The sequence below is a fragment of the Dermacentor variabilis genome, chromosome 11 (genome assembly GCF_050947875.1).
Source record: "Dermacentor variabilis isolate Ectoservices chromosome 11, ASM5094787v1, whole genome shotgun sequence".
Taxonomy (NCBI): Eukaryota; Metazoa; Arthropoda; class Arachnida; order Ixodida; family Ixodidae; genus Dermacentor; species Dermacentor variabilis.
In genome coordinates this window covers 90,012,579-90,028,452 of record NC_134578.1, presented here as the reverse complement: position 1 = coordinate 90,028,452, position 15,874 = coordinate 90,012,579, and the positions used below count along the sequence as shown (strand labels likewise).

Here is a 15,874-nt window from a genome sequence, read left to right as displayed (position 1 = left end):
CTATGAAATTATTTAAACTGCTGCTCAAGCTCCATGACTAATACTCTACCGCGATTTTACAAGAGGCTTATGTTTTCAGCGACGCACCTTGTCGTTGTACTCTGGTCTTGTGGAAAAGAGCACTAGGCTTGACAGTACTCCCTGTGAGTATCCCAACAACGACACTCTTGTGGAACCAGTTGCGTTCAGTACAAAGTCGATGACAGCCGCAATATCGTAGCGACCAATTTCGTCAAAACTAGAAAGAAAGCAGAATGGTGTAAGCCGTGGAGAGACAAAGCATTAGCAGGTTGGCTGTGCCAATATAGTTTAGCTTTCACAACAGAAATTTTTTATGCGGAACGTTGAATTGAGTGAGACATTACACTAGGATTTCCTTTTTCCTAGTGTTGAAGCTCTCGCAGTACAACCGTGCTTCGTAAGCACCGACTAAACAACACTGTTTGCATGGCAACGAATGGCAACGTTTAAATTCATTTACCTTTATAAAAGACCATAAAAATTTCACTGACGATTACGATACTCCCGAATGCAAAATTTTAGCGCAGATATACACATGCTTCCCTTTCGCGATATATTGGCTGGCGCGGACAATCTGTCTCGTGCGGCACATTGAAAATGCAGCAAAGAGTGGCGCGACTGCCTCCCTAATAGGGAGGTAGCAAGCAAGAGGCCGCGCGTGGGCAACACGTGGGCGTGATTCACAGCAGGCGCCACAGACAGACCTCCGCTCATGCAGCGCTTTGTTTCCACATATCGCGGGACGCGCTCGCCGCAAGCCATCCGCGAACAAAGCTTTCTCCCTCATCCTTTCTCCATACTCTCCTCCTCTACTTTCTTCCTCCCACTCACTTCACCATCGCCGTCTTTCATCACCCGCTGCGCTCCGCGTTCGCAGTTTGATCCTTCACTGTGCTCGTTCGCTCCGTTACGCCAGGGAGGCCAAGCTACACTGATGCTCAACTCAGGAACGGACGCCTAACAGCTGCGCTCTAAGATACTCACATCGACCGCTGTATAGCTGACCCTAGCTGTCCTAATGTCACCTACGAGGATTTGTTTTTTTTTCTGCTTTAGTAGTATTGATGCCGATATTTCTGGTTTAACTTAAAAAAATGACGACTTATTACGGACTTTTGTAGATAGGGGTTAGCAATGTATTGAGGGGAAGAAAACTGAAGCAATATGGATATTTCAATGAAGACGTAAACTGAACCCAACTTCGTTACCGCCTTAGCGTGAATTTCTGATCTTACACCCTTCGCCATTTTGTTAACGCCGAGGTCTCTTCAAATATTCCGTCATTCCGTACCACTTACGTGTTGTACTGGCTGGCAATTGTGAGAAAAATTACAGCACACTTTTTGGAATTTTATTTATGGCACTAACTATTTTGCATATATATTCAATATTTTTGGCACGCGTCTGTTTAACATTTTGTTTCGGTCAGATTATTTTCTCTTGTAGTCGATACAAACTTCGTGTTAACTTGCAAAGTGGCCATACCGCACGGTGTCTCATATGTAATGCATATATTCTAGCATAATAAAATGGAAAAGAAAATCCTACATATTCCGTTGATATTTATGTCGCCTGATGCAATGAAACATGTAGCGAATGTAGCGCTGGAAATAATTTGAGCATTTTTGTTAGTGCTGGCTGGCATCTCTTTACACGAACTACAGAAAAATCGAAATGAAGTTTTTGGTTTGCTGTTTAGACACTTCATGTCATTAAAGAAAATACCAGCATGTTTGCTTGCTGTTTCCGAAGCTACTGAAATGTTTTGATTAAGCAGATATTGGGGCGACTGCGTGATTTGTGTGTTGTTTTGTGGAAGACAGCAGACATTTGGTTCCTCGCGATAAAATAAGTTTGGTGGCAAAATATAATGTTTCCACAGGCCGTACTTATTAGCACCATTATTACTGATGACAAGCTAAGAAAACAAAATGCCAACTGTCAAGATAGCGTGGGGCCTGCTGTGCTGTAATAGCGAGAAATAACAGTAGCAACAAGCAACTTTTGGAGGAAGACGAAAGGGGTTTTTCTATCAGTCTGCGTGAAGTATGAGCTGACCTAAGAACAAGGTCTGTAAATGACTCAGCCCAAGTATTAAAGCTGTCAACGAGCTAATCGAAGGGGACGTCATCAAACTTCGATGCGTGAAACACCTCTGAGCTTTAAAAGCAATATTTCAAGATTTTCTAATGACGCTGATATTTGTGGCATGTTTTCTGCAATTTAAAAGTTTTTTTGTATGACCAGAAAATTTCCCCGAAACATCACAGTGTACCGTACATGATACTCGACAATTCTTGCTCGCAAAGTTGCAGCCAAGCGTCTCTTTAGAAAAGGGAGGTTTGTTAAGACAAAAAAATACGTGTCATTTTTTAATCATAAGGACATAAGAATTCATGCATGAGACGGTTGTTGGCATGAGAAAACATGACAAATCAAGCGTGCCAATGACTGGAAAAGCTTTAAAACCGCATATTAAAACACAGAAAGTTCTGCCAAAAATTAGGTTCACCTGGCTAGTACGCAGCAGGCATTCATGACGACGCTTATCCTTCACCGCGAGCTGTCGTTCTTTGGATGACGTTCAATTCACGACTTGTGAAAAACAGTGGCGATGACGCAACTCTCACGGAAAGAAACTTACACAACCGAGTGTCGGAATAAAAACCACTGGTTCAATCCTTCTCGACTCTTTATGTGCCAGCGAAGTGTTCGCAGGAACAACGAACAACATCTTTGCATGTATATTTGTTTAATCTGTTTCTGCCTTCGAGCGCGTTTTGCTGTATATACAAGGAGCAGCTCGACGGCTTTTAGCTTTGTTTAGGTGAACGATGTAAAAAAAATGTGTGAACATGCTTTTACTTCTGAAATTCCCTTATTTAATTAGCACTGCCAACTTAGAGTTCTTTCTACTAAAAAGCTTTAGACAGCTTAGGTTTATACTTCTAGGTTATTCAGATGAAAATCCTTGCCTCCACTGCCAGTATCGGTCGTGCTTCTGGCTCATGTTCTTGTTGTGAGAGCGGAACGCAATCTCTCTCGTGTTCATGGCCCACACGTCGTATCCGCGGTCGGCCAGGATGAAGCCTGCAGTGTCGACACACAGTTACACACCAGAAGTAGTGCCGAAAGTTGCTACATGTGGCATCGTATAAAAAATAAAATACATACTTGAGTTTTTTTATACACAGAGTAAAAGATGTAAACATGGAGGACGCTTGAGCTACGCCTTTAAATGTGGAACGTGATAACAATAGCAGATTCTTGACTCCTTGTCACGTGTCCGGGCAACTGCAGCTTATGCAACCGTAATGTTTACCGGGAAACGCTGGCGGCGAACGCTATGCGAGTTTTGTGATTCTTTATTTGATGGTCTTGCAAGAAACCGAGCTGACCTCGCCGCTCCTACTAATTCATACCTCAAAAGGCAACTGGAAAACGCTGTCGCGTTACAAAGGGTTTGTGTTTGAGCTTGCGCGTAACAGAATTGTTTTTTCGTATATTCAGATTAGACGCTATCATGTCGGTAGGTTTTGTGTAAGTCGTACTTTACAATTTTTCTGGCACATTTTACTTTGAGAAATTTTTTTATTTCAGTGACTTCTTTGCGCTGCACGGAGGGCCCGAGTGGCTGTATATGCGCGGTTCGCAATTATTATTCGCAAAGCGACGGTCGACGCTGGTTGTGTCACGCCGGCGCCGGATTTTCTGCGACATGGGGGCCCTTAACGCTGTCGCGTTGCGATAGCACTGGACGAAAAAGCACTAATCCCAGTCAATGCCGCGACCACTGAAATAGCACCAACTACAGCGATGGCGCTGCTGCTAGCGCTATCTGGCGGAGAAGATAAAAAAAATCGCATTGGTCTCCCCAAAGGGAAAACTGCGTGAGAGGGCACTAGCAAGAAAGTTTAGCTTGATGATGAAAAAAAAAAGATAAACACGATCTCTAGGAGGCCAATACTGGCCCAAGTTTCGCACCAGCCTGAAGCACGGTGGATGAGTAGTTTAGGAGGTGCATGACCAAGTGGCCACTCCAGAATGCGCTACTTCTGCTGGTGACACTGTCCAAGAGAGAGAGAGAGAGAGAGAGAGAGAGAGAGAGAGAGAGAGACAAAGGAAAGACAGGGGGGTTAACCAGAGATTATCTGCGGCTGGCTATCCTGTACTGAGGGAACGGCAAGGGGATTCAATAGGCGAGAAAGAAAGAAGGATAAAAAAAGGAAAAAAAAACCGAAACACTGTTCAAGTAAAGCAAGATGGCTACGACATCCGGGTTCACGTCGGCTCTGTCGCCTGGTGCTGCACTGTCGTTTCTCGTTTGTGGCGTCGAATCGAGGTGCTTCGTCGAAGCCGAAAGAGTCCTTGCTGCCGATCACCGTACTTAGACGGGTCTTAAGGATTTCAGCGACGAACCCGCGGACATAGTTGCGTTATGCTTGCGATGCCAAAGTCTAGTCTGCCCAGCGAGCCGCGTCAGGTTTTTTTTGAAGAAAAAGGTCATTTCAAACAAGCAGGACCTTAAATAAGATGCAAGTGTACGTCCATAGCGAACCTCTCCGAAAGGTGCTAGCACTTGTTCGCGGCGTTTCTCCCCTGGTAAAGGTAGGATATTTCACTGTTTTCGACTTTCATAGCTAACTCCGTGCGGCCACTTGTGTGGTAGCCTATCACATACAACATCTCCCAATTTACAAGCAGTACCGTGAGTTCAGAAGCTACGGGCAGCCTACACTAATAAAACGCGACTGTGACGATGATGATGAGTGGATACCCAAGAAGTATTCGGATATCTTGACGCACTACAGGAAGCAGAGGCGTCGCTACCCGCCCGAGCATAAGACGATGGAGTAGGGAACAAGCGGTAACCTGGAGAAGACTGCAGGCTGGAACGTACCCGCATGGAATACTGCTACACGCAATGTATCCGGGCACCTACGGGCGAGACTGTAAGTTCTGCCCGCCGGACACGCCCAACACCTTGCGGCATATGGTGCTGGCGTGCAGGAATAACCGAGAAGTATGACCGTCATCCTCACTACCAGGCGATAATATGCAGGAAGAAGCGGATTCTGAGGAAGACCAGTGGGAGGCTCTGCTAGTGACGCAAGACCGTGACCACCAGCTACAGTTGGTGAACAGGGCTCGGGTGGTGGCAGCGAGCCATGGCTACCTGCACTGAGGAGGCCACCCACATTTGGGCTCAAGAAACCTGGTCTAGCAATAGAGTTTATTTCTCTCTCTCTCTCTCTCACCGCATGTAGTTATGCAGGCGAAGTGAAAACAACCTTTACTTGTACTAGTTCGGACGTGACTTATATACCTGAATTGTCCTTATGTAAAAAAAAATATATGGGAGAAACGGACCTTTCAATGAACGTCAGGTTAAACAAACATCGCACGGACACAACTAAAAAACTTGCCAAAGTTGTCGCAGAGCATTTCAGCCAATCAGGTCATAACTTTCATGACCTGGAACTTTACATCTTACAGTCAAATTTCCGTTCTGAACGAGAGAGAAATTAGAGAGAATCACACCTCATCCATAAGTTAAAGGCATTGTAACCAATAGACATGAACGTTTCAAAGGGAGCTTGAGAATCTATTCGCTACGCTAAATTTCAGACTGTAGGCAACATCAATTAGTTATTTTCATTTGGTTGCTTAGTGTTTATTTCTGTGTTTTTCCACCCTCCGTGTCTTTTATTTATATATTTATTCCATTTTAGTATTTTTTTTGTCACGTGCAACATTTTCTGCCGTTCCTTTTAGTATCTCTTTCAGAGACACGACTGCCCACTGACTCCTAGCGAAGCAGGTAATGAAGGGGTGCTATGCACACGGCCGTTGGCACCCCGGCTGACACACGACCATGCCACCGGCCGTGCACACAGCACCCTTTTATTTTCATTTCTACACCGCCTTACCCCCTCTTCGGTATAGTAGAACCCTAGAGCAAAGCATTCGTCTCCTTGAACAAGACAAGTTATCTTGTCGAAACGCTGGCTCCCGCTTTTACCTTGTTCTCGATTTCCTCACCGTCTTGAATTTCCATGTACCTGTAGGCTGTCGTTCTCAAAATGCCTAGGAATAGTCAAGAATGTAATACAACCTGTAGGATGGTATGCCAATATAACCCGCATATACTTCATGTGACATAGCAAGGCGTGGCATTAGATATACCTAAATGCATACGGTAATTGTTTGATCACAGGGACGCCGGCGCTGGACGTCGACACTGGTAACGTAACGCCATGACGTTAAAATGGTGTTTTCTGTCGGATTAAAACAGTGAAAATGCTATTGCACGTTGCAGCAGAGCACATCGACAAGCTGACTAATTACATAACACAAGAGCCTCTGATATCAGAGTTAGCAGTAATGTTTCGCTGTATCGAAAACTGCTCTCCACAGCCACAATGCTGTTGAAGCCGAGTTACCTACACAGTTTCCCTGTATATCTTTAGGAATAACTTACGCAGTTTCCCTAGATATTTTGACGAGTTTGTGACAAATACTTCTTCAACTTTCTTGTCAAAGAGCACAGGAAAACAGAATTTGAAAGCTGCTCTGCAAGAAAAGAATATGCTTTAGCTAAAGGTTCTTTGTGCAAATTATTTCAAGAGCGAAAGCGTTATATTCATGCTGACAGTCTACAACGATGCACTTTTCAGACTTGTGAGAACAAGAATGAACGACCGCCTTCACTATTAAAAAATAATTTAGGCAACTTTTTTCTTGTATTCTTGTTTTTTTTAACGCGAGGGTTCCATGTCTCATTGACTCGTGGAACTGGAATTGTGCTATCCCCTGCCACAGGCAACCTTTGAGAATTTTCGAAAGTGTTCGCTGAAACACCCTGTCTACCCTACAATACAAAAGACGGTTCGCTTCTCCGAACCACCATGAGTTGCATTTCGCTCTTCGAAGAAGGAGGACGTGGCTCGAGTGAGCGCTTTAAGAATAGTTTGCAACGTGGCGAACGCGGTTTATATCTTGGATACGGGACCTGAAAGAGGCGCGACATAATGCTAACGTACTTTCTTCGCATTTACTTCTAAATAGCTACTGGATTTTTGTTTTGCGCTTCGTTGAAGATAAAAGGCACATACTGAAAATGAAATGTCTTATTACTTTTGTTTTCACGCGGAAATATAGAAAAATTGTAAGTAATAATTGAGTCAGAGGGAACCGCCTCATTTCAGTGCCTCCGGCGGTTGAATACTTTAGGATCTAGCATGCATAGACGACATAGGTGAACACAAAACATAGGTATGCATAAATGTATGTCGGCATCACGGCAATGGTGACAGGGCAAATTCATCTGGAGTGTCCACATAATTGCTCTCGCAATAAAAAGGTTGGCACGGAAATTGTTAAAAAACGGGAACTGTATCCTCTCCGAATTTCTCGCTATGCAAACGTCCGTCATTGCAACACCGTAACGCCAGCGATAAATTATAGGAAGAAGCCATAAAAAGAAATCGTTGCCAAAGAAAAGGAGGGAACAACCAGCACTGTAAACAGTCGCAGTGAAGTTAAAGCTCGGCATTTCTTTTCGAGTTTATTCAAAGCTTCCTATCTTTTGTTCAAACATTCAGTTACCTGGACTCTGTGTCGGGTAGTTGAGAAACCAAATGCCTGACTCGCATGCCATTCCAGGTATCAGTACTATGGGATTCCGACGTACAGCTTTCGCAGTCTGTATCGATGCATTTGCTTTGGAAATTGTGCGCACCCGGTCCACGTCGAGCACGTAACCATCTTCAGTTGTAGCCTGGCTTGTCTCGCAAGAGTAGCCGAAATCGATGATTAGTTCGCACTGCAATAGAATGTCAGCAGTAGTACTGTTATAAGAAAAAGTTCACTGACAGTACTCCGAAAACGTTACCAGGAAGTCTTAACCTCTACTTCTCTCCATTAAATTGCGTTTGTACCATATCTGAAGATCAAAACTAAGGCCTAGTTCAACCATAATATCAGTGGATTGTGCAAACTGGCGTTACTTTTTGGCATGTATTGTATGAAGTACCTCAGAAAGCGAGCATCACGACTGTGTCTATCGCCGTTGTGTGCACCTGGAACCAGTCGTAAAAAAAATCCGGCAGGAGCCATTTTACGATAAATGTTGATATTATTGTGATGAGTATTGAGGCAATATAACGACGCAACATGTTTCATTTCATTTAATTTGATTACCTTAAATGCCCCAATAAACGGGTTGTTACGTAAGGGGTGGCAAGAATAAAAATACAGTCACGATAACAGGAAGCTTTTAGCATGTTAGACGAACTTCAATGGGCACAGTATGACAGCAACATCGTTAGGAAGGCCGTTCCAGCCTACAGATGTGCGAGGAAAAAAAAAGAATTCGAACACGTGACAGGTGCTTGAGCGTGGACGGGCAACCTGTAGCTGATGGTTGGTGCGGTGAGATATGCGTGTAGGGGGAGGATATAAGGTGCGATGTATATAGAGCTATGAAAGAATTTGTGAAATAAAGCTAGGCTGACAATGCGACGACGGAGCGATAAGGGGGATAATAAGAATGGGTTTTAAGGAGGAAACGCTGATATCAAAGGAATATTACGAGTGGATGAAACGAGCGGCGCAATTTTGTACTGATTCGAGATCATTAATTAGGTATGCTTGATGAGGATTCCAAATAGGCGATGGAAATTTTAGTTCTGACCTGACGAATGATTTGTAGGCTAATAATTTTGCATTTTGAGCAGCATGATGTAGACGGCGTTTTAAAAATCCTAGCGTCCTGTTCGCGGATGATATTAGGTTAGTAACATGAGAATTCCAGGAAACATCGCTCGAAAGTGTTACTCCTAAATACTTGTACGAATGTACTAGTTGTGCCGGAACGTCAGAGATTACGTAAGGAAATACGATAGAAATATGGCGACGGTGTATGGACAAATATTTACACTTACATGGGTTAAGTTCCATTAGCCACTCGTTTCACCAGTCCTGGACAGCATTAAGATCACTTTGAAGAGAAGATTGGTCAGCGGTGGAAATAATAGCGCGATATATCACACAATCGTGCGTGAACATACGTGTGCTAGATGTTACGATTAACGGTAAATGATTTATGTATATTAGGAAAAGTAGCGGGACGAGCACGGATCCCTGCGCGACGGTTGACGTTAAAGAGACTGAATTATAATTCCTATTCTTAATGGTGACGAACTGTAAAAGATTAGTGACAAATTCTTCAATCCACTTCAATATAAGGGTGAAAATTTAAGCGGGAAAGCTTTATGAGAAGGCGCTTATGGGGTATTTTATGAAAGGCTTTAGCAAAATCTAAAAAAAATATTACTTCAGACTGAAGATTAGAATCAAAGTTAGAGTGCAGATCGCGTAACAATGCGGCAAGCTGAGTCTGGCAGGAGTAACCGCGCCGAAACCCGCGCTGAGCAGGATTGAAAAAAATTACCGACGATTACGTTACTTCCTAATGCGAAATTTGAGCGCAGCAAATAAGCTGTTTCACCTTTTCGATAGATTGAGGGAAAGAAATCGAGCAACACATGTATGCGCTATCACAGAATTTTTTTTTTATATTTCCCGTACTCCTGGATCATCTCGACGGCGGCGACGATAAGCTTCTGCTTCGACGGCACGCACCTCTGGATTCTGACGGCGACGGCGCTGGGCCTCTGCTCTGGCAGCTCGTTTAGCAGCAGCAGCAGCAGCAGCAGCAGACGGAGGACTTCCATCGGTCGTCTCGCTCATGGCTCAGAAAGAACTGGCAGATAATTTCGCAGTGGCGAACGGCAGCGGCAATTTCGGCTCGGGCGGTGCACATATACAGATCCGCCGCCACCGATCTGGCTCTCTGATTGCCACCGCACAGGACGAACGGCAGCGGCAATTTCGGCTCGGGCGGTGCACATATACAGATCCGCCGCCACCGATCTGGCTCTCTGATTGCCACCGCACAGGGGTTGCATTGGAGGAGGAGCGAAGAAAGGAATTAAGTTCGAGCCGGCGCTTTGACAACCGGAGACTCGCAGGAAGAGGGGGGAGGGGGGCGGCGTGTACACCCAGCGGCAAACGATGGGGGCAGAAGCGCGCGCAGCAAGCGGACAACACGATAAAGGGAAGAGGGAAGAGATAGCAGCGACTGACTGATGCCGCTGACGCCGATAGTGAGTCAACCCCAGCTGCGGAGTTGGTTTCAGGGACAACGCCGCCGATGCCGGCACAAACAATATGATACCCTCGCTTCCGCAGCGCTAAGAACCAGGTCTAGCCGTGGGAAGGTGGTCACGTATTCGTCGACGTGCCGGGGCCTACGTGAAATAACCGGCGCGTCGGCAACTGAAGAGCACCCTATCTGCCACACAAGAACAGGGGGGGGGACCCTTTCCTCCTCTTTCTGCATGGCGGCGACGGTGTTCTATGCAGTCACGTTATCTTGACTCTCTAGCGGCGTCAGCCGCATCCAGCGGTATCAGTCGGTCGCTGCTAGCGCTGGGGGGATGAAAGGGGGGCGGAGCTGGTTACGAGGCCGACGACAACGCCGACGACGACGCGAAACCCAGGAACGGACGCCAAAGAGCTGCGCTCTAAAATATTCGAGTCGAGCAATGCCATGATGTGAGTATAGATGACGTGTTCTACGATTTTGCAGGTAATACTAGTCAGAGAAATGGGACGGTAATTTAGAGATGAGTACATGTTACCTGATTTGTACGATGGAACGAGCTTCCCTTGTTTCCAATGTATGGGCTGTTGGCCTGTGAGGAGTGACTGAGTGAATAACAAGCACAACGCCAAAACGCGTTTACAGCCGGGCTCTTTGCTCGTGCTTCCTACTGCAAACGCAGCCCCATCTAGCGGTGCCGCCGTAGGGAACCGGCGTCGCACATATTCAATTCCGCCGAGCATTAGAGAAACTTCAACGATCATTTTCTTCACTGTAGAGTCACATACCTAATTATCAATGTAGCCGTCAGTAAGGTCCCTTAAAAAGCGGCACACACCTGCTGGCACGTACAGAATGACCCAACTTGGTATAAAAGCGGTTCACTGAAGAGTATCACAGGCCAAGTTACACATACTGAGAGCTTAAGTAGGTGTGCAGGGTGTTCATTGAGGAGCGGTGCATATTCAGTGCCGCATCCCCAGGGGCCTGTGTGGGTGTCAAGGAGGTTTTCTGAAGAGCGATACGAAGGCACAAAGAGCCCCATACTCATTGGGGTTGGCTTCGAACACTGTTGCCTCGCCACAGCCAGCCCACGCGGTACCCATTCGACCATTGACTAACCAGCGGTAGACCATGGTAGTCCATGGTAGCCCATCTATCTAAATTTTTTACGCCAACCGATAGGCTATAGTTGTGTACTTGCTCAGGCTCCTAGGTATGTGCTCCTGGGCGACATACCGTCGTACTTATTCCATCGTCTTCGTTCAAGCTTCGTGAGCATATTCTGGTCACGCGATCGTCATCACGTCTTCCGCCCTGGTTCAATGGCCTCTGTTGTCCAATAGCTTGGGCTGTTGAGTATGGGATCGTTAACGTAATGACGTCGTGGCTGTTGCATTGTCGTAATTCCAGGTCTGCCGCGAGACATTCAACATGCCGTAGTCGTCAAGCAGTGGTTATGTATTTATTGTCCCAATGCCATAATGGTTCTGTCGTGGTCATTCAGTCGTTGTAATTCACGCCCCGTGATCTAACTTTCGTGATGCTACCGTCGCCAAGCTTTCGGGTCCGTCCCAGTGGTTCAAGATGTATAATAGCTTGGGCAATTAGGTATGTGTCCAGGGTTGCGATGCTGTCGTGTCGTTGTATTTTAGTCATTCCAGCTTTATCATCCGACTCTCGTCATGCCGTCATCACACAGTCGTCGTCATGCCGCTGTCGTCACGCGGTTGCTTTATTATTCTCATCACTTCAGTTACGTCGTCACATAATCGCCACGCCGTGTCCCACCACTTTCTTCAAGCGATCAACGTCATTCTTTGTTCATTATTCTATCGTGATCATGCTGCAAAAATTAATCTGCAGAAAACTAAAGTAACGCTTAACAGTCTCGGGAGAGAACAGCAATTTACAATAGGCCGCGAGGCACTGGAAGTCGTAAGGGAATACATCTACTTAGGGCAGGTAGTGACGGCGGATCCGGATCATGAGACGGAAATAATCCGAAGAATAAGAATGGGCTGGGGTGCGTTTGGCAGGCATTCCCAAATCATGAACAGCAGGTTGCCATTATCCCTCAAGAGAAAAGTATATAATAGCTGTGTCTTACCAGTACTCACCTACGGGACAGAAACCTGGAGGTTTACTAAAAGGGTTCTACTCAAATTGAGGACGACACAACGAGCTATGGAAAGAAGAATGATAGGTGTAACGTTAAGGGATAAGAAAAGAGCAGATTGGGTGAGGGAACAAACGCGAGTTAATGACATCTTAGTTGAAATCAAGAAAAAGAAATGGGCATGGGCAGGACATGTAATGAGGAGGGAAGATAACCGATGGTCATTAAGGGTTACGGACTGGATCCCAAGGGAAGGGAAGCGTAGCAGGGGGCGGCAGAAAGTTCGGTGGGCGGATGAGATGAAGAAGTTTGCAGGGACGGCATGGCCACAATTAGTACATGACCGGGGTTGTTGGAGAAGTATGGGAGAGGCCTTTGCCCTGCAGTAGGCGTAACCAGGCTGCTGATGATGATGATCATGCTGTCATCACTCAGTCGTGATTATGCCGCCATTGTCATGCGATCGTCTTCATTGCGTCATCATCACACAGTCATCGTCATGCCATCATCGTCACGCAGTCGTTTTATCACTGTCATGACCTTTGTAACGCAATCACATTGTCATGCTGTCATGATCATATCGCCTTTGTAAATCAACCAACGCCATTCTTTGTTCATTCAACAACTGTGTCCGCATTTCGACCAGGTCGAAATGTGAAGACAGCCGTATACTTAGATTTAGGGGCACCTTAAACAATCCCAGGTTCTCCAAATTTCCTGAGTCCCCCTCCCGACGGTCTGCCTCATAATCAGACCATGGTTTTCGCATGTAAAACCCGATACCTTAATTCTTTGTTCGTAATTGTATCGGAATCGTGCTGCCGTCATTCAATCGTGATTATGTCATTGTTGTCATGCCATTGTCGTCATTGCGTCATCGTCAGACAGATGCTATCACGCATTCGTTGTCATACCGCCGTGGTCATGCTTCCTTCAAGTGGTTTTCGTCATATCTTGGTCATCACACCATCGTCATTTAATTGTCATTTGTCGTTATGTTGTCGTCGTTATACCATGGTCTTGGTTCACCGACATCTCATGTCGAAACGCCATCGTCCTTATACGCCCTTTCTCGTCCCACTGATATTAGTCCTTCTTCGCCATTCCATCGTCCCTGCGTTGGCATCATACAGTTGTCATGCCGCCATGCGCATGGGCGACATTGGCAAGCAAGGAGGGCAATTTCGGAGCATTTGAAATGTAGCCGGAGCAACGCAAGCCTCATAGTTACCACTACATGTGTTAAATAAACGTGACCTCAGCAATATGGTCTATGGCTGCATCGCTCTCTTGGTACTCGGGTTACAACTGACAGTCATCGGGAGGTGTGTTGTGACGCATTTCTTGGTACTTCATTGTTCTGAGTGCTTTTTCACCCCCTTGAATGACACCGCAGTAAGCACAAGACATGCAAGCACACCATACCAGATAGATTATTGAAGCCGCTCTGATAGGAAATAATAAAGGTCTAAGTAAGCCTTCAGTAGCATTGTCATATAAGGATATATATTTCTGGATGCGCGAGAAGTGATGGGCCCACCTAAGAATTTCACAACGTTGGTATTCTTGGGAGTGGGGTGGATCATTTGAACTTGTATGCGGCATGAAGAAATCACGCATGTGCTCACGCATGTGTATGTATAGGGTCGAAGACAAGTGCTCACTTCCAAATATAAAAAATTACAGGGTCTTTTAAGATCCTGTAATTACAGGGTCTTTTTAAGCCTACTCTTCCTCCTCTTATCATTCGCCTCATTAATCAGTAATTGATCGTTTCTAATCAGTTGTAGTCGTTACAATTTGTCGTTGGACATATTGGTCACAGGTAGTCTAGTCATTATTAGTCATTACAAGGCATTTCGACATTATTAGTCTTTACTGCTTACTACTAAGCATGTTTAGTCACTTGTAATCAATTGTGGTCATTACAAGCCGTCGTTAGACATGTTGGTCATATCCTAGTCATCAGTAGTCATTAGAAGTCCTTTCTGTAATTATTTGTCATTAGTGGTCATTACTAAGCATTTTTAGTCATTTCAAATCAATTGTAGTTGTTACAATTCATCGTTACACTTACTGGTCATATCTTTGTCATTAGTCGTCATTACAAGCCATTTCAGTGATTATTAGTCATTACGGATCATTAGTAAACATTTTAGTCATTTGGTATCAATTGTGGTCATTACAAGCCGTCATCAGACATATCCGTCATTTCGTACTCCTTTGTAGTCATTACAAGTCGTTAGTAGTCACTACTACTCATTACTAGACATATTTAGTCATTTTTAATCAACTGTGATGATTACAAGCCATCGTTGGCATACTGAGAATTTCGGAGTCATTAATAGTTATTATAAGTCATTAGTAATCATTATTAGTGATTACTAGACATTATTAACCTCTACCAAGCTGTATTATGATGTTATCATTCACTAGCTGCCACTATCATTCATTTTTCATGCTTTAATCTATCTTTGTTCTTTCATATGGCGTGATGACACTTCGGCGGACACTCCGATGGTCAGGTCTGCTGACACAAACTTAACCATGAGCCTAGAAAAGCTTTCTCCTTAAAATAATTGGAAGTCCGCACTTGTCTTCGTCCCGCTTTATTGCCGGTTTTTGTCTCATTGAGCCCTGTTTAGCAAGTTTGCCAAAAATTGGCACCGATTGGTGAAGGCTTCGCATAGAATATGCGGGAGCAGTCGACGGCTGCATTTTGATTATCATTGAGGATTGTAAAACAAAATAAATTGAGGTTATTCCAGTCCGTGCGTCGACTACAGATGGCCCATTTCCTTTCCTGCCAACAGGTATGTGCATGGTATATGTTGTTGAAAACCATCGTACCAGATAAGGGACCTCAATTTACAAGCAAGCAGCTCGTACAACTCATGGGTGATAACCATATAAGACATATACGACCTTATAACCTTCAAGAGCCTCACGGAGTGAGTGGTGCACACCATGAATGAGGCGCCATTCAAACTGCCCGTAGCTATAGATCTCGAGAAGGAATTAGTACGAGTGTTGCTCGGCAACAGTCGCACCGCCTTAACATGTCAAAAGGCTCTCTCCAAGTTGTTGCCGCGAAAGAGATTGCGATCACGTCAAGACCTGTGCTGACCACCATTGTCCCCAAAATTCTAGTGCGTATACGTTGTGTGGGTTATCTATTTCGTCCAGAGGAGGTGGTGGTGTCTAGGTGTCGTCACAGGCGTCAAGAGGTCCAGCATATCCGTGGCTGAAACCCGAGAAGGTGCAGCTCGGCTCTGTATAGACCGCATTTGCCCTCGTGTGTCAGAGTCAGCAAAAACTTCAAAAGTGGAATCGGCCGACTTGGCAGAAGCCACTTTGGCTGACATGGCAGAACGAGCAGCCCGACCAAAAGAACAGTCGAGATCACAAACAAAATATACTTTCGTCACTCAGGATGCAACTACGAGTCATCCATCAGTAAAACAAAAGCACCCAAAGGACGCCGGTCCTTCGCCAGTCAACAAGAGTGATACCAAGCCAGTGCAGAGCGGCCATTTTTAAGAAGAGGGAAGCTTTATGATGCAACG

At 45.2% G+C, this 15,874-nt stretch overlaps 1 protein-coding gene across 1 annotated transcript in view; it reads right to left on the bottom strand.

The window, feature by feature from the left end:
* The window catches only part of LOC142563373 (lipase member M-like), a 41,586-nt gene extending 37,541 nt beyond the window's left edge, over positions 1–4,045 (bottom strand). Inside the window, exons 1-3 of the mRNA XM_075673933.1 lie at positions 4,006–4,045; positions 2,997–3,111; positions 88–238 (exon numbers count right to left, since the gene is read on the bottom strand). Of these exons, the coding sequence (XP_075530048.1) occupies positions 88–238; positions 2,997–3,111; positions 4,006–4,045 (306 nt within the window). The remainder of the gene's footprint in view (positions 1–87; positions 239–2,996; positions 3,112–4,005) is intronic.
* Positions 4,046–15,874: the final 11,829 nt, after the last annotated feature.